General features: G+C 51.5%; 1 protein-coding gene across 1 annotated transcript in view; it reads left to right on the top strand.

The window, feature by feature from the left end:
* The window catches only part of LOC139531826 (serine/threonine-protein kinase 17A-like), a 46,731-nt gene extending 20,294 nt beyond the window's left edge, over positions 1 to 26,437 (top strand). Inside the window, exons 2-7 of the mRNA XM_071328700.1 lie at positions 3,611 to 3,823; positions 21,094 to 21,238; positions 21,607 to 21,733; positions 21,850 to 21,898; positions 22,133 to 22,312; positions 24,691 to 26,437. Coding sequence (XP_071184801.1) covers positions 3,611 to 3,823; positions 21,094 to 21,238; positions 21,607 to 21,733; positions 21,850 to 21,898; positions 22,133 to 22,312; positions 24,691 to 25,024 — 1,048 coding nt within the window. The 3' untranslated portion in view covers positions 25,025 to 26,437. The remainder of the gene's footprint in view (positions 1 to 3,610; positions 3,824 to 21,093; positions 21,239 to 21,606; positions 21,734 to 21,849; positions 21,899 to 22,132; positions 22,313 to 24,690) is intronic.
* Positions 26,438 to 27,222: the final 785 nt, after the last annotated feature.

Raw genomic sequence — 27,222 nt, 5'->3', positions numbered from 1 at the left:
CATTTAGCAGACGCTCTTATCCAGAGCGACTTACAAGTTGGTGCATTCACCTTATGATATCCAGTGGAACAACCACTTTACAATAGTGCATCTAACTCTTTTAAGGGGGGGGGGGGGGTTAGAAGGATTACTTTATTCTATCCTAGGTATTCCTTAAAGAGGTGGGGTTTCAGGTGTTTCCGGAAGGTGGTGATTGACTCCGCTGACCTGGCGTCGTGGGGGAGTTTGTTCCACCATTGGGGTGCCAGCGCAGCGAACAGTTTTGACTGGGCTTAGCGGGAGCTGTACTTCCTCAGAGGTAGGGAGGCGAGCAGGCCAGAGGTGGATGAACGCAGTGCCCTTGTTTGGGTGTAGGGCCTGATCAGAGCCTGAAGGTACGGAGGTGCCGTTCCCCTCACAGCTCCGTAGGCAAGCACCATGGTCTTGTAGCGGATGCGAGCTTCAACTGGAAGCCAGCGGAGGAGCGGGGTGACGTGAGAGAACTTGGGAAGGTTGAACACCAGACGGGCTGCGGCGTTCTGGATGAGTTGTAGGGGTTTAATGGCACAGGCAGGGAGCCCAGCCAACAGCGAGTTGCAGTAGTCCAGACGGGAGATGACAAGTGCCTGGATTAGGACCTGCGCCGCTTCCTGTGTGAGGCAGGGTCGTACTCTGCGAATGTTGTAGAGCATGAACCTACAGGAACGGGTCACCGCCTTGATGTTAGTTGAGAACGACAGCGTGTTGTCCAGGATCACGCCAAGGTTCTTAGCACTCTGGGAGGAGGACACAATGGAGTTGTCAACCTTCATATCGCTTTGACTATTGGATGTTCTTATAGGCACTATAGTATTGCCACCCTAATCTCGGGAGTTGATAGGCTTGAAGTCATAAACAGCGCTTTGCATCCCAGCATTGCTAAGAGCTGCTGTTTGAATGAGTGCTTACGAGCATGCTACTGCCTACCACCGCTCAGTCAGACTGCTCTATCAAATATCAAATCATAGACTTAATTATAATATAATAAACACACAGAAATACGAGCCTTTGGTCATATGGTCAAATCCGGAAACTATCATTTCGAAAACAAAACGTTTATTCTTTCAGTGAAATACGGAACCGTAACGTATTTTATCGAACGGCTGGCATCCATAAGTTTAAATATTTCTGTTACATTGCACAACCTTCAATGTTATGTCATAATTATGTAAAATTCTGGCAAATTAATTACGGTCTTTGTTAGGAAGGAATGGTCTTTACACAGTTCGCAACGAACCAGGCGGCCTAAACTGCTGCATATACCCTGACTCTGCTTGCACTGAACGCAAGAGAAGTGACACAATTTCCCGAGCTAATATTGCCTGCTAACATTAATTTCTTTTAACTAAATATGCAGGTTGAAAAATATATACTTGTGTTTTGATTTTAAGAAAGGCATTGATGTTTATGGTTAGGTACATTGTGCGACGACAGTGTTTTTTTTCCGCGAATGCGCTTGTTAAATCATCACCCGTTTGGCGAAGTAGGCTGTTATTTGCAACGCAGGACAAGCTAGTTAAACTAGTAATATCATCAACCATGTGTAGTTAACTAGGGATTATGTTAAGATTGATTGATTGTTTTTTTATAAGATCAGTTTAATGCTAGCTCGCAACTTACCATGGCTCCTTGCTGCACTCGCGTTACAGGTGGTCAGCCTGCCACGCAGTCTCCTCGTGGAGTGCAATGTGATCGGCCATAATCGGCGTCCAAAAATGGCGATGACTGATTGTTATGAAAACTTTAAATCGGCCCTAATTAATCGGCCATGCCGATTTAATCGGTCGACTTCTAGTCAGATCTATCCCTCTTTGCTGCCCAGTCTCTCGCATGCTGTGGCTGTATTGCACATGATGCAGGCTAGTTGACACTACTTTCATGAGAACTGGGAGGATGTGCCCATCCCCTTAAACAATCTGACAGTAAAGACAACCTGAGCTTTTTGACAGCTGTCAGACTCAACCTTCAAGGCCACTGTCTTCTTTAAGGTAGATGTTGAACATGGTCTTACACCATTTATCTGCGTGTGCAAGGAGGGATGAATGTGGGCTGATGTGAGGAGGACCAGGTGATCTAAGGCTTGGATGAGAGGAGCTAAGGTCAGGGGAATGATGTTTAGGTGGATGTTTACTCTCCACCCTTTGGCAGCTCTGGCACTTCCAGAGAGGTCAATCGCTCAGACTTTTCTCAACTGCCACTATGTTCTGGCGTGAGTCGTAAATCCGTGTGTGTGTGTGTGTGCATGGTTATCGCTCACAAAACTCTGTTTATCAGCCTCAAGTCACCTCGGCTGGTAAATCATTCTTCAGACCTGTTTTATCAGAGAGTTGTCTGGCTCCGGAGAGTTCTGACTTTTCCACTGCAAACCTCAGTTCAAAGAATCGTTCCTTGTCCCGCAAATACTTTCTCCTTAGAGGTTAAGTCAATACCATTGTACTATAAAGTGTAAATAAAGGTTGTGTTGCCTTCGCATGGAAACAAAGTAGGCAAACAGTATCACTGTAGCCTACTCTGTTTCTACTTGGCATTTTAAATGTCTCTGCTGCACATTTTAGAACCTGAGGTTGTGCTGTCATATCCTCTTACAATGAGGTCAGAAAATAATGGGGCCATTGGTTCAGTGTATTAGAGCATTTGACTGCGTTCTCTGTAGCTGAGAGGGGAGTTGACGTGGGCGTGTCGTCTTTATACACTGCTTTCTCTCTGCGAGGCCCCCCGGGCAACACACTCGCTGTGTCCCTAATGGCACCCTGTTCCCTATATACTTTTGACCAGATCTACTTATGGACCCTGATCAAAAGTAGTGCACTTCATAGGGAATAGGTTGCCATTTGAAACACAACCGCTCGCTGTGTGTTTTTCACACCAGACCAGTTCAGGCCCCTACCCCTTCATAGTCCACATTCAAAGTGGGTCAGCGCCACAAAGCAGACGGCTGTAGCGGTGAGAAAATGGGCCATCTTGGGTTCTGGGGACGGGAGATGACTTCATCCTGCAGAAATGCCAAGGAGACAAAGGGATGTTCAGATCCAACGTTAAGTGTGCTGGTCTCAGGATCACTACAACACCTCTCTCTCATCAACAGCATCACACACACACACACGCCTCTTCTCACAGATGAAAGGGTTCTACGAAAAACATTTCTGCCTGTGTGTACACACTTGTATGTGAATACACTGCTTGTTCATCGGGTCATTTTGATTTGTAACATCATGCAGCTCGAATGAGACGCACTGCGATTACTTCCTTTTAGTTTCTCCAGACTGAAAACTCTAACATTCATTGTGGCTTTGTGTCATTCTTGTGAATTGTTAGAAAGTCAGTATTGCCCTATTGGGTCAGTGAAACTAGGTCATATAGTCAACTTGTCATGCCAAGTGATGAACGGTCTTCAGTTACCATAGTTACAGAGCTAGTTAAAAGGCTTTAGAATATGTTGAATGGTGCATAAAGAAACCTTCTCTATTGTAGATGACATGAGACTAGAAAGTGTCTGGAAAAGCCTACCTTATTCTCTGTACTAAAACAACCTCTCAGTGAAATATAAGTCTTCACCCAGCACCCTCTTCTCTCTGCCTGTGCTTCTCCTCAGGGGGAAGTTTGCGGTGGTCAGGAAGTGTGTGGAGAAGTGCACGGGCCGGGAGTACGCCGCCAAGTTCATGAGGAAGAGGAGGAAGGGCCAGGACTGCAGGCTGGAGATCATCCACGAGGTGGCCGTTCTGGAGCTCGCCACGGCCAGCCAGCGGGTGGTCAACCTGCACCAGGTCTACGAGATGGCCGCCGAGATGGTGCTCGTCCTCCAGTTGTGAGTGTCGCACTTTGGTCAAATCGAAGTTGTAGGAACAATGCCACGTTCTCAACGTTATGATGCGTAGACTTAAAGACTTACCCTCCACTTCAGACATGGATGACAATCAGACAATCTCTTTTTATGCACATTTACACACAGTTAGTATCTCAATAGTCTAATGTGGCTTCATCTCCTTCTTTTACACTGATCTGAAAAAGCAGGATAGGTAATGTGCTAGTGATCTAATGCAAAGTGTTATTTAGGCCATGGAAAAGGTAGCTCGACACTACGTATCACCTTTGACCCACAGGAAGTATGAGAAAGGCTCCCGGGCACTGCAGACTGATCTCTTAGCTGCATGCCACTTTAACTGACTGGTGAATAATAAAAAGCCTCTGACCCAGATGGTTTATTGAAAGGCAGCATGTCCATGGCAAGGCAAGCTGTTCAATATTGAGACTGAGGTGAAGCCCTATCCACTATCTCTGCTCCTGGAAGCAGAGAGAATGAGAGGAGATAAGTACAGGGATGGGACCAAAAAAAATTATGAACGATTGCATGAGGTAGCGACAGAACTAGAATAAAGCCGAGAGAGAGAGAGAGGCCTCACTGGATAGAGATGGGGAGGATGAGAGAGAGAGGCCTCACTGGATAGAGATAGGGAGGAAGAGAGAGCGAGGCCTCACTGGATAGAGATAGGGAGGAAGAGAGAGCGAGGCCTCACTGGATAGCGATAGGGAGGAAGAGAGAGGCCTCACTGGAGGGAGGAAGGGAGAGGGGCCTCACTGGATAGAGGAAGGAAGGAAGGGAGAGGGGCCTCACTGGATAGAGGAAGGAAGGAAGGGAGAGGGGCCTCACTGGATGGAGGAAGGGAGAGGGGCCTCACTGGATGGAGGAAGGGAGAGAGGCCTCACTGGATGGAGGAAGGGAGAGAGGCCTCACTGGATGGAGGAAGGGAGAGAGGCCTCACTGGATGGAGGAAGGGAGAGAGGCCTCACTGGATGGAGGAAGGGAGAGAGGCCTCACTGGATGGAGGAAGGGAGAGAGGCCTCACTGGATGGAGGAAGGGAGAGAGGCCTCACTGGATGGAGGAAGGGAGAGAGGCCTCACTGGATGGAGGAAGGGAGAGAGGCCTCACTGGATGGAGGAAGGGAGAGAGGCCTCACTGGATGGAGGAAGGGAGAGAGGCCTCACTGGATGGAGGAAGGGAGAGAGGCCTCACTGGATGGAGGAAGGGAGAGAGGCCTCACTGGATGGAGGAAGGGAGAGAGGCCTCACTGGATGGAGGAAGGGAGAGAGGCCTCACTGGATGGAGGAAGGGAGAGAGGCCTCACTGGATGGAGGAAGGGAGAGAGGCCTCACTGGATGGAGGAAGGGAGAGAGGCCTCACTGGATGGAGGAAGGGAGAGAGGCCTCACTGGATAGAGATGGGGAGGAAGAGAGAGAGGGGCCTCACTGGATGGAGGAAGGGAGAGAGGCCTCACTGGATGGAGGAAGGAAGAGAGACTGGATGGAGGAAGGGAGAGAGGCCTCACTGGATATAGGAAGGGGAGGAAGAGAGAGGCCTCACTGGATAGAGATGGGGAGGAAGGGAGAGAGGCCTCACTGGATAGAGATGGGGAGGAAGAGGGAGAGAGGCCTCACTGGATAGAGGAAGGGAGAGGGGCCTCACTGGATAGAGGGAGAGAGAGGGGGGGACTCGCTGGATAGGGTGAGAGAGGGGGGGACTCGCTGGATAGGGAGAGAGAGGGGGGGCCTCGCTGGATAGGGAGAGAGAGGGGGGCCTCGCTGGTTAGAGGGGGGCCTCACTGATAGAGATGGAGAGGAAGAGAGAGACCTCACTGGGGAGGAAGAGAGATGCCTCACTGGATAGAGATGGGGAGGCCTCACTGAATAAAGAGAGGGAGAGAGACAGAGAAGTGGATAGTGGGCCATAGAGAGCAGTAATCCAGTCCCAAAGCCCAGGGCGATACTCCCCATGCCTCAGTGAGCACTGGCTATTTCAACAACGTGCCATCCCCCCTCCCCTCTCTGCTGCACTGGATGGGACACACAGACACAGGCGCATTGCGTGGCGGATTGGGTTTCCCCTTTGTCACATGCAGACATTGAACTTTGGGGTTGTTGGGGTGAGAGCGTTCTCATGGACTCAGGGGAAGTTAGCTGCTGTGCCATCACACTGACTGGCTGATTGGTTTCCCAGACAGGATCCATACTGGTCTCTTTTGGATTCAATCTCACTGTAGAAGAAAAGCTATTAGCCTACTGTACCTACCTAATACTAACTTCTGCGTCGACCTCTGTGATAAGTCAAAGTCCCTGATTTAGGCTAGGCCTTTTGCTTTTACAATATTGTAATAATGTTGGCTGGATGAAAAACCTGACCATTTTTTATGAAGAAATCCTCATTCTGATTTGACAAAACAGTGCCATCCTTTCAGCTTATCAAAAATACATTCCAAAGGTCTTCAACTGTCTGTATGTTTGAGTGGTAGAGTGAGATCAGTGCTGTTGACCAATGAGTGACCTGACCTGGTTCTCATGTGCCCTTTGTGTGTGAAGACTGGCGTGAAGGGATGAAGGGAGAGGTCCCAGCAGCTAGCCCATAGAGCTGCACTCCCTCCTCCTCCCTCCCGCCCTGCCTGCACATGGAAACTACCCCACCACCGCTGTTTGCTCAGGCCTTGTGTGTGTGTGTGTGTGTGTGTGTGTGTGTGTGTGTGTGTGTGTGTGTATATGTGCACGTGTGAGTGTCTCTCTTTCCCTCCCATATTGAGCCCATTGACATGCACTTCCCCCTAGGCTGCCATGTTTCCACATGTTGGCGCTGGCTCAGGAGGCTTGGACCCTTCACTCAACATGGGGTCACCTCTCCTCCCCCAGGGCAGCTTGGCTCTCTCTCGCTCTCTCTCTCTCTCTCTCTCTCCTCTCTTCTCCAATGTGTTCATTCAATTATTGTAACTGTGCTGCTGGTTGTACTGGCACACTGTGTGCACTTGTGTTTCAGAACAGCAGAGACGGGTGTTATTCTACTTAATGAAACGCTAAACGGGCCTGGGGAACAAGTTTACTGCAGGGCAGACCCTCTCTCTCTCTCTCTCTCTCACCCTCTCGCTGTGTTATGTTAAACCCACTACTTCAACGTTTCATTGGGCCGGGCCACGGTGTTTGACACAGAAAATCGTATTTTTTTCCCCCCCAGCAGAAAAAAGGTGCCACCTGTAGGTGGCACTCGTAGCCCTCGTTTGTCTTGCACCACCTTCACACACACAATTACCCCACTCCGTTTTAAAACGGCCCACTTTGACGTCCACCATAAGGAAGTGTCCGTGAGAAGTTGGGTCTGTGGTCAAACAGTCATGTGTCCAGTTCACAGAGGAGAGGGAGGGAGTGTCTGATGGATGCGCGTCGTCTATGTGTTTTAATGACTGTGGCCACAGAGACGATGCACGTCCACCCAGCTTTTCTCCTTGCCACCAAAGATTATTGAATAGTGAATAGTGTGTCTCAAATGCAGTACATTAGCCAACATGATGTGGCTCCAACATTGATTTCAATGTGAGGAGGTCCTAGTAGAGTAGCCTACAGAGACACATCTTATCTGTGGCTTGCTGGGCACCCCCTACCCCCGACTCAGGTTTAAAGAAGCTTTAAGTGGACCCCTGTGGTGCCCTGGCCTGGAGTAGCCTGGGGGATGGAAGTGGTGTTAGCATTAGCATTAGCAGGGAGATAATTGATTGGCCTGCTAGATTAGCATCCTAAGCTAATGCAAAGGGCACCACACTGCTGACCTCCGCTAACGGTCACTCCGGTCCATATGGAGCCCCTCTGTGACTTGACTGCTCACCTGGACAAGGCTGTAATGCTCCCTGTGGTGGGGGCTACTCAATGGACAAATACTGGAGTAGCCAGTTATTAGATTGCTCATTGTTAACAGGATGAGATGCCCTACTACTCTCCTTTGAGACTGATCGTTCAGCGTAATGTGTATTACGTTGAGAAGAGGGGGCTCGTTCAGCGTAATGTGTATTACGTTGAGAAGAGGGGGGCTCGTTCAGGCTAATGTGTATTACGTTGAGAAGAGGGGGCTCGTTCAGCCTAATGTGTATTACGTTGAGAAGAGGGGGGCTCGTTCAGCCTAATGTGTATTACGTTGAGAAGAGGGGGGCTCGTTCAGCCTAATGTGTATTACGTTGAGAAGAGGGTGGCTCGTTCAGCCTAATGTGTATTACGTTGAGAAGAGGGGGGCTCGTTCAGCCTAATGTGTATTACGTTGAGAAGAGGGGGGCTCGTTCAGCCTAATGTGTATTACGTTGAGAAGAGGGGGCTCGTTCAGCGTAATGTGTATTACGTTGAGAAGCGGGGGCTCGTTCAGCCTAATGTGTATTACGTTGAGAAGAGGGGGCTCGTTCAGCCTAATGTGTATTACGTTGAGAAGAGGGGGCTCGTTCAGCCTAATGTGTATTACGTTGAGAAGAGGGGGCTCGTTCAGCCTAATGTGTATTACGTTGAGAAGAGGGGGCTCGTTCAGCGTAATGTGTATTACGTTGAGAAGCGGGGGGATCGTTTTTCATAGTTAAATCGGGTGTATAGCATTTCCGGGATGACTTTTTTTGTGTATTAGAATGTAATCTTTTAGAATAGAATATCCCTTAATTGCCGCTGCACTCCCGTTAGTCTTAATCTCCCCCCCCCCCCCCCCCCCAAGCCCATTGTTGATCTGCCGTTCAGACCTCAGTTGACTATCCATCCCCTGCCTTTACCCACTTTCTTCTGTACGACCAGGAGGGGCACAATATCATCAATAACCCTGTCAAAAAAGGAGGGATGAGTGAAGGATAGGAAGCGATCCCTCCCTGGTGATTGGCAGTGCCCCTGTCAGCACCATTCAATATGGATAATGGAGCTGTTTTTTATTTTTTAATACAGAAGGGAAGTAGAGCGGAATGGATTTAGCCTGTTGGAGGTTCTGGCATGTGAAATCAGTGGACGGAGGGAGGGAGACTGAGGGAGGGAGACTGAGGGAGGGAGACTGAGGGAGGGAGGGGGACGGACGGACCGATGGGCGGGTGGAGGGAGGGGGACGGAGGGACAGGGACGGTCGGACGGATGGTCAGACAGGGACGGACGGACGGACGGAGGGAGGGAGGGAGGCGGCCGGAGGGCGACGGACAGAGGGAGGGAGGGAGGCGGTCGGAGGGCGACGGACAGAGGGAGGGAGGGAGGGAGGCGGCCGGAGGGCGACGGACAGAGGGAGGGAGGGAGGCGGCCGGAGGGCGACGGACAGAGGGAGGGAGGGAGGGAGGCGGCCGGAGGGCGACGGACAGAGGGAGGAAGGGAGGCGGCCGGAGGGCGACGGAGGAAGGGAGGCGGCCGGAGGGCGACGGACAGAGGGAGGGAGGGAGGCGGCCGGCCGGAGGGCGACGGACGGAGGGAGGGAGGCGGCCGGAGGGCGACGGACGGACGGAGGGAGGGAGGGCGACGGACGGACGGAGGGAGGGAGGGAGGGAGGGAGGCGGCCGGCCGGAGGGCGACGGACGGAGGGAGGGCGGAGGGCGACGGACAGAGGGAGGGAGGGAGGGTGCCGGCCGGAGGGCGACGGACGGAGGGAGGGAGGGGGCCGGCCGGCCGGCCGGCGGGCGGGAGGGAGAAGGACGGACGGAGGGAGGGAGGGAGGGGGCTGGACGGAGGGAGGGAGGCGGCCGGCCGGAGGGCGACGGACGGAGGGAGGGAGGGAGGGAGGGAGGAAGGCGGAGGGTGACGGACGGAGGGAGGGAGGGAGGGGGCCGGCCGGCCGGCCGGAGGGAGGGAGGCGGCCGGCCGGAGGGAGGGAGGCGGCCGGCCGGAGGGCGACGGACGGACGGAGGGAGGGAGGGAGGCGGCCGGCCGGAGGGCGACGGACGGACGGACGGAGGGAGGGAGGGGGCCGGACGGAGGGAGGGAGGGGGCCGGACGGAGGGAGGGAGGGGGCTGGACGGAGGGAGGGAGGGAGGACGGGGGACGGAGGGAGGACGGACGGAGGGAGGGAGGGAGGGGGCCGGCCGGCCGGACGGAGGGAGGGAGGCGGCCGGCCGGAGGGAGGGAGGCGGCCGGCCGGAGGGCGACGGACGGACGGAGGGAGGGAGGGAGGCGGCCGGCCGGAGGGCGACGGACGGACGGATGGAGGGAGGGAGGGGGCCGGACGGAGGGAGGGAGGGGGCCGGACGGAGGGAGGGAGGGAGGGAGGGGGCTGGACGGAGGGAGGGAGGGAGGACGGAGGGAGGACGGGCGGAGGGAGGACGGACGGGCGGAGGGAGGACGGACGGGCGGTGGGAGGACGAACGGATAGAGAGAGAGAGGGAGGGAGGGAGGGAGGCCGACGGATAGATAGAGAGGGAGGGAGGCGGACGGATAGAAAGGGAGGGAGGCGGACGGACGGATAGAGAGGGAGGGAGGCGGACGGACGGATAGAGAGGGAGGCGGACGGACGGATAGAGAGGGAGGGAGGGAGGCGGACGGATAGAGAGGGAGGGAGGGAGGGGGCCGGCCGGCCGGACGGAGGGAGGGAGGGGGCTGGACGGAGGGAGGGAGGGAGGGAGGGAGGGGGCTGGACGGAGGGACGGAGGGAGGGAGGGGGCTGGACGGAGGGAGGGAGGGGGCTGGACGGAGGGAAGGAGGGAGGGAGGACGAGGGAGGGAGGGACGGGAGGACGGACGGGCGGAGGGAGGGAGGACGGACGGGCGGTGGGAGGACGGACGGATAGAGAGAGAGGGAGGGAGGGAGGCGGACGGATAGAGGAGGGAGGGAGGGAGGGAGGCGGACGGATAGAGAGGGAGGGAGGGAGGCGGACGGATAGAGAGGGAGGGAGGGAGGCGGACGGATAGAGAGAGAGGGAGGGAGGCGGACGGGAGAGAGAGAGAGAGAGAGAGAGAGAGGGAGGGAGGCGGACGGATAGAGAGAGAGAGAGGGAGGGAGGCGGACGGATAGAGAGGGAGGGAGGGAGGGAGGGAGGGAGCTGGACGGAGGGAGGGAGGGAGGGGGCTGGACGGAGGGAGGGAGGGAGGGGGCTGGACGGAGGGAGGGAGGGAGGGGGCTGGACGGAGGGAGGGAGGGAAGGAGGGAGGGAGGGAGGACGAGGGAGGGACGGGAGGACGGACGGGCGGAGGGAGGACGGACGGGCGGTGGGAGGACGGACGGATAGAGAGAGAGGGAGGGAGGGAGGCGGACGGATAGAGAGGGAGGGAGGCGGACGGATAGAGGGAGGGAGGCGGACGGATAGAGAGGGAGGGAGGCGGAGGCGGACGGGGATGGAGACGGAGAGGAGGGAGGGAGGCGGACGGATAGAGAGAGAGAGAGGAAGGGAGGCGGACGGATAGAGAGGAGGGAGGGAGGCGGACGGGGAGGGAGGGAGGGAGGGAGGCGGGCTGGACGGAGGGAGGGAGGGAGGGGGCTGGACGGAGAGAGAGAGAGAGGGAGGGAGGCTGGACGGATGGAGAGGGAGGGAGGCTGGACGGATAGGGAGGGAGGGAAGGAGGGAGGGACGGGAGGACGGACGGGCGGAGGGAGGACGGACGGGCGGTGGGAGGACGGACGGATAGAGAGAGAGGGAGGGAGGGAGGCGGACGGATAGAGAGGGAGGGAGGGAGGGAGGCGGACGGATAGAGAGGGAGGGAGGCGGACGGATAGAGAGGGAGGGAGGGAGGCGGACGGATAGAGAGGGAGGGAGGCGGACGGATAGAGAGGGAGGGAGGGAGGCGGACGGATAGAGAGAGAGGGAGGGAGGCGGACGGATAGAGAGAGAGAGGGAGGGAGGGAGGCGGACGGATAGAGAGAGAGAGAGGGAGGGAGGCGGACGGATAGAGAGGGAGGGAGGCGGACGGACGGATAGGGAGGGAGGCGGTCGGACGGATAGAGAGGGAGGGAGGCGGGACGGACGAGACGGGCGGTGAGGAGGACGGATAGAGAGAGAGGGAGGGAGGGAGGCGGACGGATAGAGAGGGAGGGAGGGAGAAGGACGGACGGACGAGATAGAGGGAGGGAGGGAGGCGGACGGATAGAGAGGGAGGGAGGGAGGGAGGCGGACGGATAGAGAGGGAGGGAGGCGGACGGATAGAGAGGGAGGGAGGCGGACGGATAGAGAGGGAGGGAGGGAGGCGGACGGATAGAGAGGGAGGGAGGGAGGCGGGAGGGAGGCGGGAGGACGGACGGGCGGTGGGAGGACGGATAGAGAGAGAGGGAGGGAGGGAGGCGGACGGATAGAGAGGGAGGGAGGGAGGGAGGCGGACGGATAGAGAGGGAGGGAGGCGGACGGATAGAGAGGGAGGGAGGCGGACGGATAGAGAGGGAGGGAGGGAGGCGGACGGATAGAGAGGGAGGGAGGGAGGCGGACGGATAGAGAGGGAGGGAGGGAGGCGGACGGATAGAGAGGGAGGGAGGGAGGCGGACGGATAGAGAGGGAGGGAGGGAGGGAGGGAGGCCGACGGATAGATAGAGAGGGAGGGAGGCGGACGGACGGATAGAGAGGGAGGGAGGCGGACGGACGGATAGAGAGGGAGGGAGGCGGACGGACGGATAGAGAGGGAGGCGGACGGACGGATAGAGAGGGAGGGAGGCGGACGGATAGAGAGGGAGGGAGGCGGACGGATAGAGAGGGAGGGAGGGAGGGGGCCGGCCGGCCGGAGGGAGGGAGAAGGACGGACGGACGGAGGGAGGGAGGGGGCTGGACGGAGGGAGGGAGGGAGGGAGGCGGCTGGACGGAGGGAGGGAGGGAGGGGGCTGGACGGAGGAAGGGAGGGGGCTGGACGGAGGGAGGGAGGGCTGGACGGAGGGAGGGAGGGAAGGAGGGAGGGAAGGAGGGAGGGAGGACGAGGGAGGGAGGGACGGGAGGACGGACGGGCGGAGGGAGGACGGACGGGCGGTGGGAGGACGGATAGAGAGAGAGGGAGGGAGGGAGGGAGGCGGACGGATAGAGAGGGAGGGAGGCGGACGGATAGAGAGGGAGGGAGGGAGGCGGACGGATAGAGAGGGAGGGAGGGAGGGAGGCGGACGGATAGAGAGGGAGGGAGGGAGGCGGACGGATAGAGAGAGAGGGAGGGAGGCGGACGGATAGAGAGAGAGAGAGAGAGAGAGAGAGAGAGAGGGAGGGAGGGAGGCGGACGGATAGAGAGAGAGAGAGGGAGGGAGGCGGACGGATAGAGAGGGAGGGAGGCGGACGGATAGGGAGGGAGGCGGACGGATAGAGAGGGAGGGAGGCGGGAGGACGGACGGGCGGTGGGAGGACGGATAGAGAGAGAGGGAGGGAGGCGGACGGATAGAGAGGGAGGGAGGGAGGGAGGCGGACGGATAGAGAGGGAGGGAGGGAGGGAGGCGGACGGATAGAGAGGGAGGGGCGGCGGATGGATAGGGAGGGAGGGAGGCGGACGGATAGGGAGGGAGGGAGGGAGGCGGACGGATAGAGAGGGAGGGAGGGAGGTGGAGAGATAGGAGGGAGGGAGGGAGGGAGGCGGACGGATAGAGAGGGAGGGAGGGAGGGAGGCGGACGGATAGAGAGGGAGGGAGGGAGGCGGACGGATAGAGAGGGAGGGAGGGAGGCGGACGGATAGAGAGGGAGGGAGGGAGGCGGACGGATAGAGAGGGAGGGAGGGAGGCGGACGGATAGAGAGGGAGGGAGGGAGGGAGGCGGACGGATAGATAGAGAGAGAGGGAGGGAGGCGGACGGATAGAGAGGGAGGGAGACTGGGAGGGAGGGAGACGGAGGGAGAGAAAGTCCTGGTTGTAATAGATTTTGGGTTTTTCCTTTTTCGTCTTATTTTTTAAATATATTTTTTAAGCTGATGGATATTTTGAAGCTCTACGGCAAACCGGGAGGAATGAGGAGAGGGGGGGGGGGTGGTGAGGCTTCTGATGAGGGTCAGCCTGAAATTAAAGAGAGCAATTACAGTATGAGGCGGAAGGGGGAGAGTGCGGATGGTTGGGGGAGAGGACTCAAAAGCTCTTTTCCAGGCAGGATGGAGAGGGGAGGGCTGGGTGAGGGAGGAATGTGGCTTCATTGGGCTCCCTGGGCCCCAGATGGAAGTTTATTATGTCAGTGGTGCACCATGGCGGCACGTGAGGGTCCGGCCCGTGGCTGCCAGCCCAGAGAAGTGGGAGGATAAGAGCAATGAAGGAGGGTTCATCTCCGGAGCGAGGGGGATAGCCCATCTCAAGCAAATCTACACTGAGCTCTACTGTGTCCGATGGCACTTGATCGTTTTGTCACTCTGTCCCATCAATCCAACCACTTCACCTTCCTCCTTCCATCCTCTTTCTTCTCTCTCGTTCTCATCTTCCATTGATCAAGTGGCTAGTTTTTTGTTTGAGTGGTGAAACAAAACAGGTCACCACAAAAATAGAAATGGACCGGACGATTCCCGTGTTCAGTTTCGCTGAAATGGGTCAGTGATCAGTGGGCTCTATCTTTCTTTGATTGAATGAATCCAGGGCACGGGAAATGTTTTGTCCGCTCAGACTGAACACTAATTTAGGTCACGTTCAAAGATATCCCATCCACATAAATAGTTTGACAAGCTGGTATCGTGGAAATTGGTATCAAAAGTATAATCTTATTTCATATTAACCACTGATCCCAATACATACTATTCATCATTACATTTTCAGCAGATCAGATTGAGCAATGATTGACCTGTTATACTGAGAGCTAAGGGCCCAAAATCTAGAAATAATATGCTCAGAAAAAGACTCCCATATTCTCTGAAATGGGGCAATAGGCTACATTCCAATAGTTTCTTTTGTGCATGTGATGTTTGTGGCACTTTGGCATTAAGAGTTCATGTCACTTTGTGTGAGCCCCCTCGGATTAGAAGGGGGTTTCACCCCCGGTCCCACCACACCAAAACAGCACGGCAGCAACTGGCCAGACGTGCTCTCATCATCCAAAACAGCAATGACCTAGTTATGAATCCGCCAGATTCATTTTCCCTGACGCCCCTGGTGCACTCAGTGGTTAGAGGCTCTAAGAGGCTAAACTGGCAGCGCTAGGCTATAATTACTGGCCGTGCTAACAGAGGAACCACTTTGAGCCCTCCATGTCCTCGGTGTCTGTGGAGAATACATAGAGAAGGGGAGGCGCTGAGAAACTGTCCCCCCCACAAAAAACGTTTTGGTTCTGTGTCGTGTTGTCTGAGTTGTCTCTGCGTCCCTGGTGTCCGGCATTATACTGGTCGCAAAGTTCAAACAGAATCCCCTCTGTTGTTTTGGTACCAAGTGACTAACGTTGAAAATATCCAGATATTTTTTTTTTTTTGCAGTTGGGGCAGTTTGTTTCCCCAAATGGTGGGTCAGGACTTGGGACCAAGTCAGAGTTGTAATTTGAGACTCAGCTGTGATGATTTGATTAGTGGGTCACAATGCTGAAACATTTAGCAACCACTGAGTTACAGGGAAAACAAAGCTGATAACATGATTTTCCTGATGCAGCCTTTAGTTAGTGCTCCATGGGGTGTTTTCGTGGCTGACCATATGGAGCAGAGTGCTTTACCAGACCTCGACCTGGGAAGGAGGTCTCCCTCTGTTTAGGTTTAATCCCACTCTGTTACTGTCATAGACATTAAAACCAGGCTACTGTACCCATCTCCTCTACCCTTGACTGACACCCGATGGTGAGGCAGTGAAACTGCAGGGGGTTTTTGCATTATCTCTCCAGAATTGCCTTAAGAGACAATAACAGAAAAGCACATTTCGCCCTCAGCTAGAGAGTTAGTTATATGCTGTGTCTCACGAGTTAAAGGGCAATTCTGCCACTTTTCAACCTCATTCTTCTCCAGCACCAAACCAGTGTCTACATATGTGAAAACAGCTCAGTGGTAAAACAAAATGTAAGGTCCTAAAAAAAAAAATGCTTTTGTGACATTACAGGGTAGTATTGAAAGTAAAATAAAACGGTGTTTTTCAAAACCTGCAGCGAGTTTGTAGCCCAAGGGAGGGTGTTTTTCTTGCTCCCCACGTCACCGCGAATCTCAGTGTTTGAAAAAGCACTTTTTAAAATGTTCACTTTTGACTATGGACTTTTTAACTTCATATATAATATGCCGTTTCTTCACACGTGTTGACACTGGTATTGCGCTGGAGATAAGGAGAATGAGGTTGAAAAGTGGTGGAGTTTCCCTTTAAACTACCTTGATTTCTTACCTCCATGATAGCTGATCTGGCAGGACATGAGGGGTGGAAGCAATATAGCGGAATCCTATTCACCTATCAAGTGTTAATGAAGAAAAAGACCTGAGGAAAGGACTTTCATTCTCCAACTATTGAGACATGGCCCATGTGTTTTAATATCACTCAAGGACATTAACTGTACACTCAGATGTGTAGGCATGGGCTCACTATGTGACTCACCTGTCTGGAAGATAATAAAGATAATGAATGAGGAGAGGTTGTTGGCTTTCTCTCTCAGCTGTCTGCCCTTTGCAGAGAGTGCATTGACTGGAGTCATCACTGCTTTTCGATGGGGCCTCTCTCTCGTCTCTCTGTCTCTCTGTCTCTCTCTCTCTGTCTCTCTCTCTCTGTCTCTCTCTCTCTCTCTCTGTCTCTCTCTGTCTCTCTCTGTCTCTCTCTGTCTGTGACGAGTTTGGCCAATTGTTGGATGATGGATCCTATACTCGGAGAGGGAAGAGAATGGGTAGACAGACCGCCATAGACAAACCAGAGACAAGTCACCCACCCAGGCTTAGCCACTGGACATGTCATCCTAGATACAGCCGAGGAGCAACACAACATTAGCACAACAACAGCTCCAGAGAAATAGAATTACTAGTAATGCCATAATGTGCACAGCACAACACCACAGAGCAACGCAGCGTACAGCTACACCACCTGGAAAAAATATAATACAGCATAACCCAAAACCACATACCGTGAGTTTAGACCCATGTGACAATACAGTACAGCAGGCCTACATGAAGCCTACCACTCAGCTGACGAAAGTCTGACGTCTCTATGTTCCACCTTTTGTGTTTTCAACCTGGCATGTGGCAAGCGCTGTATTTTCAGCCTTAGAACCAAAACAACTTCTGAAACTCCCTCCATACCCAGACAGGACCCAATTTCATGTTGGCTTCAAGGGAGCCCTTGTCTATTTTTGATAAGCCTCACTCTTTCAACAAACTCTCGTGTCTCGCTTTCCAACCTAATTGGGTGGCAGCCACTGCAGGTCAGGAGGAAATGAAGTTAGTTTCACGTGTCACATAAGGTGTCGTGTGGAAAGGGGCACAGGGTGGTGTTCCCCCCCCCCCTGCTAGTTCCTCATGTCATCAAGACTGGAAAAGGTACCCAGGTGTAATACTTGAGTAAAAGTAAAGATACCTTCTTAGAAAAGTGAAAGTCACCCAGTAAAATACTACTTGAGTAAAAGTCTAAAAGTATTTGGTCTTCAATATACATTCAAAATTAGATGTAATTGGTGAAATATACTTGATTATCTGAAGTTAAAGTATAAATCATTTCAAATGTCTTATATTAAGCAAACTGGATGGCACCATTTTCTTTCTTTTTTCTTTAAGGATAGCCTGGGGCACACTCCAACATAATTTGCAAACAAAGCATATGTCTTTAGTGAGTCTGCCAGATCAAAGGCAGTCAGGATGACCAGGGATAAGTGTGTGAATTGGACCATTTTCCTGTACTACTAAGCGTTCAAAATGTAACAAGTACTTTTGGGTGTCAGGGAAAAATGTATGGAGTAAAAAGTACATTATTTTCTTTAGGAATGTAGTGAAGTAAAAGTAGTCCAAAAATATAAATAGTAAAGTGCAGATACGCCCCAAAAATGCTTAAGTAGTACTTTAAAGTATTTTTTACTTAAGTACTTTACACAACTGGTACTATGAGAGATAACACAAGACTTTCAAATAGTATTGAGTTTACAGTCTGTTGCTTGCCTGGTATTTACTTAGCCACATTATATGATGTACACAATGGTTACCTAATAATGACCTTTTATGTTTTTTGGGATTAATTGAAGCAGTGCTTAGTAAGTACTAGGAAATAGACATAAGACAACATTCTTTGTAATAACCATCTGAAATAGGACTGTAAAATAAAGTATTATCCCTCAGTCACTAAGAACTGCCAGTGATTTCAAAAGGCAAGCCCTTTCCGTTCCATGTCATTTAGTTATATTAACTGTCTTGGATATTTTCATATTAACTTTGTGGCATACTGTGTTGTGAAATATTCATAATATTATTCACTAATCACAATCGTATGATCATGTGGTGAATCAAACCGTGTCAATAGTGGTATTGTAGTGCACTATCCCTAATTAGTGTGCTATGTTAGAACCAATCCCTCTAGCCAGATGGCGCCTTCCACACACTCCCTTGATCTAGATACAATATCTAGCTGTCTCCCCTGGGGGACACTGGAATAGACTCAAGTTCAAGTCGTTTTGACATCCCCCAGAGAAGTTTTGGAACAGAATGCCATTGCTTTAAGCCACACACACATACCCGCCACCCCAAACACACACACGACACCTCCGAAGCCCACCCAAGAGGAGACCCATGACCTTGTCTGGTGAACTAGCAGGACTTATCACTGTCTGTGGCTGGCTACAGAGGGAAACAGACTCTTAAAAAGGGTCTCTCCTCATTATCAGTGGCCATATATCATTATAAAGGGCTGTCTATGTCAACGCCAGGAGTGGATCACTCAACAGCTAGCATCGCCCGGGGCAGAATCACCCAGGTGGTGGCATAAGAGTAAAATGTTCCACCTCAACCCTGGAATGTCAAATAGCTGTACAGCTAAAGCTACTGCCCAGACCTAGCTGGAAGGCAGCATAACCACCACCACCAGACAGGAGACCAGACCTAGCTGGAAGGCAGCATAACCACCACCACCAGACAGGAGACCAGACCTAGCTGGAAGGCAGCATAACCACCACCACCAGACAGGAGACCAGACCTAGCTGGAAGGCAGCATAACCACCACCACCAGACAGGAGACCAGACCTAGCTGGAAGGCAGCATAACCACCACCACCAGACAGGAGACCAGACCTAGCTGGAAGGCAGCATAACCACCACCACCAGACAGGAGACCAGACCTAGCTGGAAGGCAGCATAACCACCACCACCAGACAGGAGACCAGACCTAGCTGGAAGGCAGCATAACCACCACCACCAGACAGGAGACCAGACCTAGCTGGAAGGCAGCATAACCCCCACCACCAGACAGGAGACCAGACCTAGCTGGAAGGCAGCATAACCACCACCACCAGACAGGAGACCAGACCTAGCTGGAAGGCAGCATAACCACCACCACCAGACAGGAGACCAGACCTAGCTGGAAGGCAGCATAACCCCCACCACCAGACAGGAGACCAGACCTAGCTGGAAGGCAGCATAACCACCACCACCAGACAGGAGACCAGACCTAGCTGGAAGGCAGCATAACCACCACCACCAGACAGGAGACCAGACCTAGCTGGAAGGCAGCATAACCACCACCACCAGACAGGAGACCAGACCTAGCTGGAAGGCAGCATAACCACCACCACCAGACAGGAGACCAGACCTAGCTGGAAGGCAGCATAACCACCACCACCAGACAGGAGACCAGACCTAGCTGGAAGGCAGCATAACCACCACCACCAGACAGGAGACCAGACCTAGCTGGAAGGCAGCATAACCCCCACCACCAGACAGGAGACCAGACCTAGCTGGAAGGCAGCATAACCACCACCACCAGACAGGAGACCAGACCTAGCTGGAAGGCAGCATAACCCCCACCACCAGACAGGAGACCAGACCTAGCTGGAAGGCAGCATAACCACCACCACCAGACAGGAGACCAGACCTAGCTGGAAGGCAGCATAACCCCCACCACCAGACAGGAGACCAGACCTAGCTGGAAGGCAGCATAACCACCACCACCAGACAGGAGACCAGACCTAGCTGGAAGGCAGCATAACCCCCACCACCAGACAGGAGACCAGACCTAGCTGGAAGGCAGCATAACCCCCACCACCAGACAGGAGACCAGACCTAGCTGGAAGGCAGCATAACCACCACCACCAGACAGGAGACCAGACCTAGCTGGAAGGCAGCATAACCACCACCACCAGACAGGAGACCAGACCTAGCTGGAAGGCAGCATAACCACCACCACCAGACAGGAGACCAGACCTAGCTGGAAGGCAGCATAACCACCACCACCACCAGACAGGAGACCAGACCTAGCTGGAAGGCAGCATAACCACCACCACCAGACAGGAGACCAGACCTAGCTGGAAGGCAGCATAACCACCACCACCACCAGACAGGAGACCAGACCTAGCTGGAAGGCAGCATAACCACCACCACCAGACAGGAGACCAGACCTAACTGGAAGGCAGCATAACCACCACCACCACCAGACAGGAGACCAGACCTAGCTGGAAGGCAGCATAACCACCACCAGACAGGAGCTCAGACCTAGCTGGAAGGCAGCATAACCACCACCACCAGACAGGAGCTCAGACCTAGCTGGAAGGCAGCATAACCACCACCACCAGACAGGAGACCAGACCTAGCTGGAAGGCAGCATAACCACCACCAGACAGGAGACCAGACCTAGCTGGAAGGCAGCATAACCCCCACCAACAGACAGGAGACCAGACCTAGCTGGAAGGCAGCATAACCCCCACCACCAGACAGGAGACCAGACCTAGCTGGAAGGCAGCATAACCACCACCACCAGACAGGAGACCAGACCTAGCTGGAAGGCAGCATAACCACCACCAGACAGGAGACCAGACCTAGCTGGAAGGCAGCATAACCACCACCAGACAGGAGACCAGACCTAGCTGGAAGGCAGCATAACCACCACCAGACAGGAGACCAGACCTAGCTGGAATGCAGCATAACCACCACCACCACCAGACAGGAGACCAGACCTAGCTGGAAGGCAGCATAACCACCACCAGACAGGAGAAACACAGTAATCACAGTCATCAATCATTCAGTGATTGGTCATTCAGGACAGGCTATCCAAGACTCCCAAAGAATATCACAAACCACTGGTTGAGGTTAAGACGTTAGTGACAGAGAGAGAGTAGTGAAATACAAAATGAAAGGTTTGAATGTTTGTACTGATAAGATGTGTGGTTTTACTTGTGGTCTGTGTGCATCCAATGCACGCCAGCATATAGCCAGCCTGTCAAATCCGAAACGCAAAGCAGCTTGTAAAATACTACTATTACGGTTTCAACTTGGTTGCATGTTTGTATGGAAAAGATGAGATCTTTAACCGGTCGGTGTGTGTCCACAGTGCAGCAGGAGGAGAGATCTTTAACCAGTGTGTGGCGGAGAGGGACGAGGCCTTCAAAGAGGAGGATGTGAAGAGGTTGATGAGACAGATCCTAGAGGGAGTTTCTTTCCTCCACAGGAACAACATGGTGCACCTGGACCTCAAGGTCAGTCCCTGGCCCCTGCTAGACACTTTACCAACGTGTTTGTTATATGCATGTGATCACATAGTCCACCTTGGGGTTAAAGGGATAGTGTAACATTTTGGCAATTTTTTTTTCTGCTTACCCAGAGTCAGATGAACTCGCGAATACCAATTTTTGGGGAGGTATGCGTGCAGTTTGAAGGATGTTGAAGGTCGTTTCTGGAGCCATTGCTAACTAGCAAAAAAGATTAATTGCCAGAATGTTGCCCTATCCCTTTAAATATGGAATCAAGCTTTAATATCGCTGTTTAGACGCAGTACCAAACACACGCAAGTTAGCCCCACTGGACCTCCTCTGAAGCTGCTGTGTTTTTCTTTCTTCCTCTCCAGCCCCAGAACATTCTGCTGACCAGCGATGCTCTTCTGGGGGACATCAAGATCGTGGACTTTGGTCTGTCCAGGATGGTGAGCAGCAGTCAGGAGCTCAGGGAGATCATGGGGACCCCGGAGTATGTGGGTAAGTAGTGCAGCAGACGCCATTTTGTTATGGACATCATGGTCACTGCACTCAACATGTCCAAAATCTTTAAAGGGATAGTTCACCCAAATAAAATAAAGACAAATGTTTTGCAGCTCCAGAAATCCTGAATTACGAGCCGATTAGCACAGCGACAGATATGTGGTAAGTGGCATTTCACTGTACTGTAACTTAGTGCAACAGTACGTTGTATGGCTTGTGATTGAATTATCCAAAAGCTTATTTGAAAAAGGGATAGAAAATGGAAAACTTCACACATGAAAGAAAACAGCACCGTTCCATTATGCACATGTAAAGTTATGAGTTTATCTTAGAGAGAAAATCTGGAACTTATTTCCAGTGGCTGTCTAACTGTTTGTCACTGTAAATGGCTGACAGGAGTATTGGTGTACTGGCCTATGTGATGCTGACGGGCATATCTCCCTTCCTGGGAGAGGACAAGCAGGAGACATTCCTCAACATCTCCCAGATCAACATCAGCTACCAGGAGGAGGAGCTGGAGCATGTAGACCAGGCCGCCATCACCTTTATCAAAGCCCTGCTCATCAAAGAACCCCAGTGAGTAATGACTCTTTAATGCCCTAAAAATGAATACAAATATAAATGCAACAATTTCAAAAATATTACTGAGTTACAGTTCAATTGAAATAAATTAATTTGGCCCTAATCTATGGATATTACATGATTGGGCAGGGAGGCAGCCATGGTTGGGCCTGAGAGGGCATATGCCCACCCACTTGGGAGCCAGGTCCAGCCAATTATAATGAGTTTTTCCCCACAAAAGGGCTTTATTACAGACATACATACTCCTCAGTTTCATCAGCTGTCCAGGTGGCTAGTCTCAGACAATCCCGCAGGTGAAGAAGCCTGATTTGGAGGTCCCCGGCTGGCGTGGTTACACGTTGTGAGGCCAGTTGGATGTACTGCCAATTTCTCTAAAACAACATTGGAGGTGGCTTATGGTAGAGAAATTAACATTAAGTTATCTGGCAACAGCTCTGGTGGACACTCTTGCAGTCAGCATGCCAATAGCAACACTTGAGACGTGGCCTTTTATTGTCCCCAGCACAAGGTGCAGCTGTGTAATGATCATGGTGTTTAATCAGCTTCTTGATATGCCACACCTGTCAGGTTGATGTATTATCTTGGCAAATGAGAAATCCTCAGTAACAGGGATGTAAACAAATTTGTGCACAAAATTGCGCTTTTTGTGTCAATGGAACATTTCTAGGCTCTTTACATTTTACATGTTGCATTTATATTTTTGTTCAGTGTATAAAGTGCATTCGGAAAGTATTCATACCTCTTGACCTTTTCCACATTTTGTTACGTTACCGCCTTATTCTAAAATGGATTAAATAAATAAAAACTCCTCTCAATACCCCATAATGACAAAGCAAAAACATTTTTTTTAGACATTTTGCAAATTCATTGAAAATAGAAAACAAAAATACCTTATTTACATAAGTATTCAGACCCCTTGCTATGAGACTCGAGATTGAGCTCAAGTGCATCCTGTTTCCATTGAACATCCTTGAGGTGTTTCTACAACTTGATTGGAGACCACCTGTGGTACATCCACTTAATTGGACATGATTTGGAAAGGCACACACCTGTCTATATAAGGTCCCACGGTTGAGAGTGCATGTCAGAGCAAAAACCAAGCCATGGCGTCGAAAGAATTGTTCGTAGAGCTCCGAGACAGGATTGTGTTGAGGCACAGATCTGGGGAAGGGTACTAAAAAATGTCTGCTGCATTTAAGGTCCCCAAGAACACAGTGGCCTCCATCATTCTTAAACTGAAGAAGTTTGGAACCACCAAGACACTTCATAGAGCTGGCCGCCCGGCCAAACTGAGCAATCAGGGGAGAAGGGCCTTGGTCAGGGAGGTGACCAAGAACTCGATGGTCAATCTGAAAGAGCTCCAGAGTTCCTCTGTGGAGATGGGAGAACCTTCCAGAAGGACAACCATCTCGGCAGCACTCCACCAATCAAGCCTTTATGGTTGTGGCCAGACGGAAGCCACTCCTCAGTAAAAGGCACATGACAGCCCGCTTGGAATTTTCCAAAAGGCACCTAAAGACTCTTTGGCCTGATAGCCAAGCATCACGTCTGGAGGAGACCTTGCACCATTCCTACGGTGAAGCATGGTGGAGGCAGCATCATGCTGTGGGGATGTTTTTCAGTGACAGGGACTAGGAGACTAGGATAGAGTGAAAAATTAATAGGGCAAAGTACAAAGATCCTTGAAGAAAACCTGCTCCAGAGCGCTCAGGACCTCAGACTAGGGCGAAGGTTCACCTTCCAACAGGACAACAACCCTAAGCACACAGCCAAGACAGCGCAAGAGTGGCTTCGGGACAAGTCTCTGAATGTCCTTGAGTGGCCCAGCTAGAGCCCAGACTTGAACCCGATTGAACATCTCTGGAGAGACCTGAAAACAGCTGTGCAGCAATGCTCCCCATCTAACCTGACAGAGGCTCTGCAGAGAAGAATGGGAGAAACTCCACAAATACAGGTATGCCAAGCTTGTAGCATCATACCCAAGAAGACTCGAGACTAATCACTGCCAAAGGTGCTTCAACAAAGGACTGAGTAATTGTAAAAAATAAAATAATACATTTACATAAATTTGCAAACATTTCTAAAAACCTGTTTTTGCTTTGTCCTTATGGGGTATTGTGTGTAGATTGGTGATGGAAAAAACTATTTAATCCATTTTAAAATAAGGCTGTAACATAACAACAACATTTAGAACAAGGGGTCTAAATGCTTTCCGAAGGCACTGTATATATGGCATAGAATAGGTCCCTTGGGCAATCAAACCCACAGCCTTGGTGTTGCATGAGCCATGCTTGCTGAAACCCACCAAGCCAGCGAAGAAGGTGGATATTCCCATTGATTCCCTGGCCTCACACTCTCCTTTCTCCCAACAGGAACCGTGCCACAGCAGAAGAGTGCCTGCAGCACCAGTGGCTCCAGCCAAAAGAGAAAAAGGAGGCGGAGGCGACAACAGCGGTGAAAGAAACTATCAGCTCAACCAAGTGCCCCTCGGAGCCAGCGAGCCCTGAGAGCCCCATCAGGGAAGAGGAGAAGGAAGGTCCTGTAACAGAGGAGCTGATCGTGGTGGCAGCCTACACACTGGGCCAGTGTCGCCAGTCAACAGACAAGGAGGTCATAAACCCCGACCAGAAGGCTATTTCCAAGCGCTTCAAGTTCGAGGAGCCCTTTAGCACCCTCCAAGAGGTCCCCGGGGAGTTCATATACTGAAGGACACAAACACACAGACACACACACAGACATCTCAACCTTTACACAAGGGGTCTTCGCTCCGGTCCTGGAGAGGTACTGGTTGTGTTGGGTCTCCCTCCTGCCGTTCACTAACACACCAGATCACAGCCCTAATTGGTTGGTTAGTAAAATCAGGTACATTAATGGCGGCTTGGAGCGAAAGCCTGCACCATCCAGTAGCTCGCCAGGAACCATAGTGGAGAACCCCTGCTCTTACATCTAGCTGAAAGCGGTACAAAATGTCGCACTTACAAACCAGAATAAATATGACACTTTTTAACCCACCTCATGGTCTGAACTCGTAAGCCAAACTCTTTTTTTTTTTTTTTTTTTCCTGTTGTTTTTTGTCTTATGTTTGTGCTGCTTTACTATACATGGGAATCGTTAATCCAGACTAAGGCCTAGATTCAGTCAGATCAAGCGTTAACCCATATCCGACACCCGCAGAGCTGATGTGTTGGCGGTGTCGGAAGTGGAACTGCGTTGGAGCTGTCAAATCAGAGCTGCTCTTGTGGTCATTGTTACGAAACCACAGCCATCCCACTTGCATTAAAGTTCAGGACGAGAAAGTGTAGGCTATATAGAAATAATGACGCTCAAATGGAAAATCATTGAGCAAAATAATGAGGATTTCTATCAGCCTAATCGAGGTGTAGATTACATCTCACATTCCAATGTTCCAACTTGTAAACAAGGCTGCATGGGGTTTCTCTCAATGCGACTCTGTGCAGCCAATGGCGATGTCCGCTTCAGGTATAATGCCGGGATCCGTTGTGGATTTGACAGCTCTAACACGGTTCCACCTCCGACAATGTCAAAACATCAGCTATGTGGGTTTGGCTAAAGCCGATCTGATTGAATCTGGCCCTAAACCTTGTTGTGATACTTTGTTTTGTTTTTGTTTTCTTCTTCTTTGGTGCCATGCTTGGAGAATTAGCAATGACTTGGGCCATTGCATATTTTTTTCCTTTTTTTTTCTCTCCAGTTTTTTGTCCATGTTTTGCCAGGCCATCTCTTTTCTTAAGGTGTTTTGTTTAAGGTTATAGATATCTTCTAAAATAGGAATGGGGGAGAGAGGGTTAATTCTATGTATATGAAACAAACGTTATGTTGCTTTGAGAGTATGTCTCTAAATTATACTGTTTAAAAAGCCATTGCACACGTTTGACCCAGAACTGGAAACATCCCATGGGTTTCAATCTCTTCAGCAATAATTGCAAATAATTTACTTGTATATGCAGACAGCGCTTGTTTTTCTGTCCTAACTCCCAATAGTAATTACTGTAAATTGGTCCAAGTTTGTCTCTATCAAACGAGAGGCTCCTTATTATGGGAACAAATTTGTACATGAATGTCCTGATACTGTAAATAAAGATACGTCTCTAAACCTTTTTTTGACTACGATTTGGTTTTTGTGTTGTGGCCTTGAATGAAGACATTCATTTCAGAGGAGATGACATGTAGTGTGTGTGCATGCGTACGAGTGTATGATACATCTGTGTGGACACACTGGCAACTGTGTCCGCTGGGTGGGGGTAAGGGAAAGGGCAGGCTATTTGCCAAGCATCAGTGTGATGCCCCTCAGTGGAGGCATCATAATACCCATAAAACCTAGCGGCCAAAAAGAGAGCCGGTTCTGATCGTTTTTCCACTATTCATTTTTCCCATAGAGGATTTTAGACACTTAAAAATATGGGCTGTTTCGTGTAGTCTTACCCTGGCTTGACATTTTGATAACTATGTAAATCTCAGACAAGGATACTTTTATCAGTATATTCGGCTCTATTTAATCTGATCCGAAAAATGCTAATTAGCATAAAAGTAGAAATCATGGAAGATTTCCTGCATGTCATCTCTAGCTGATACCTTTGCTAACAGGTATTGTGTAAATTTAAAACTTGCACAAGACCGTTCACAGAATTGTCCATTTTAAAGAAATGTAGCCAATATCTACATTAATACACTTAGCTAACATTAGATAGTTAATCCAGAGATTTGGCAGTCTCGTCCAGATCATCATGAAGGGGTGGCAGGTAACCTAGTGGTTAGAGCGTTGGGCCAGTAACCGAAAGGTTGCTGGATCGAATCCCCGAGCTGACGAGGCAGTTAACCCACTGTTCCAAAGTTGGCTGTCATTGTAAATAAGAATTTGTTCTTAACTGACTTGCCTAGTTAAA

This window comes from Salvelinus alpinus, chromosome 10 (genome assembly GCF_045679555.1).
Source record: "Salvelinus alpinus chromosome 10, SLU_Salpinus.1, whole genome shotgun sequence".
Taxonomy (NCBI): domain Eukaryota; kingdom Metazoa; phylum Chordata; class Actinopteri; order Salmoniformes; family Salmonidae; genus Salvelinus; species Salvelinus alpinus.
The sequence above is the reverse complement of the archived record's forward strand: the minus strand, read 5'-3'. Positions and strand labels throughout refer to the sequence as shown.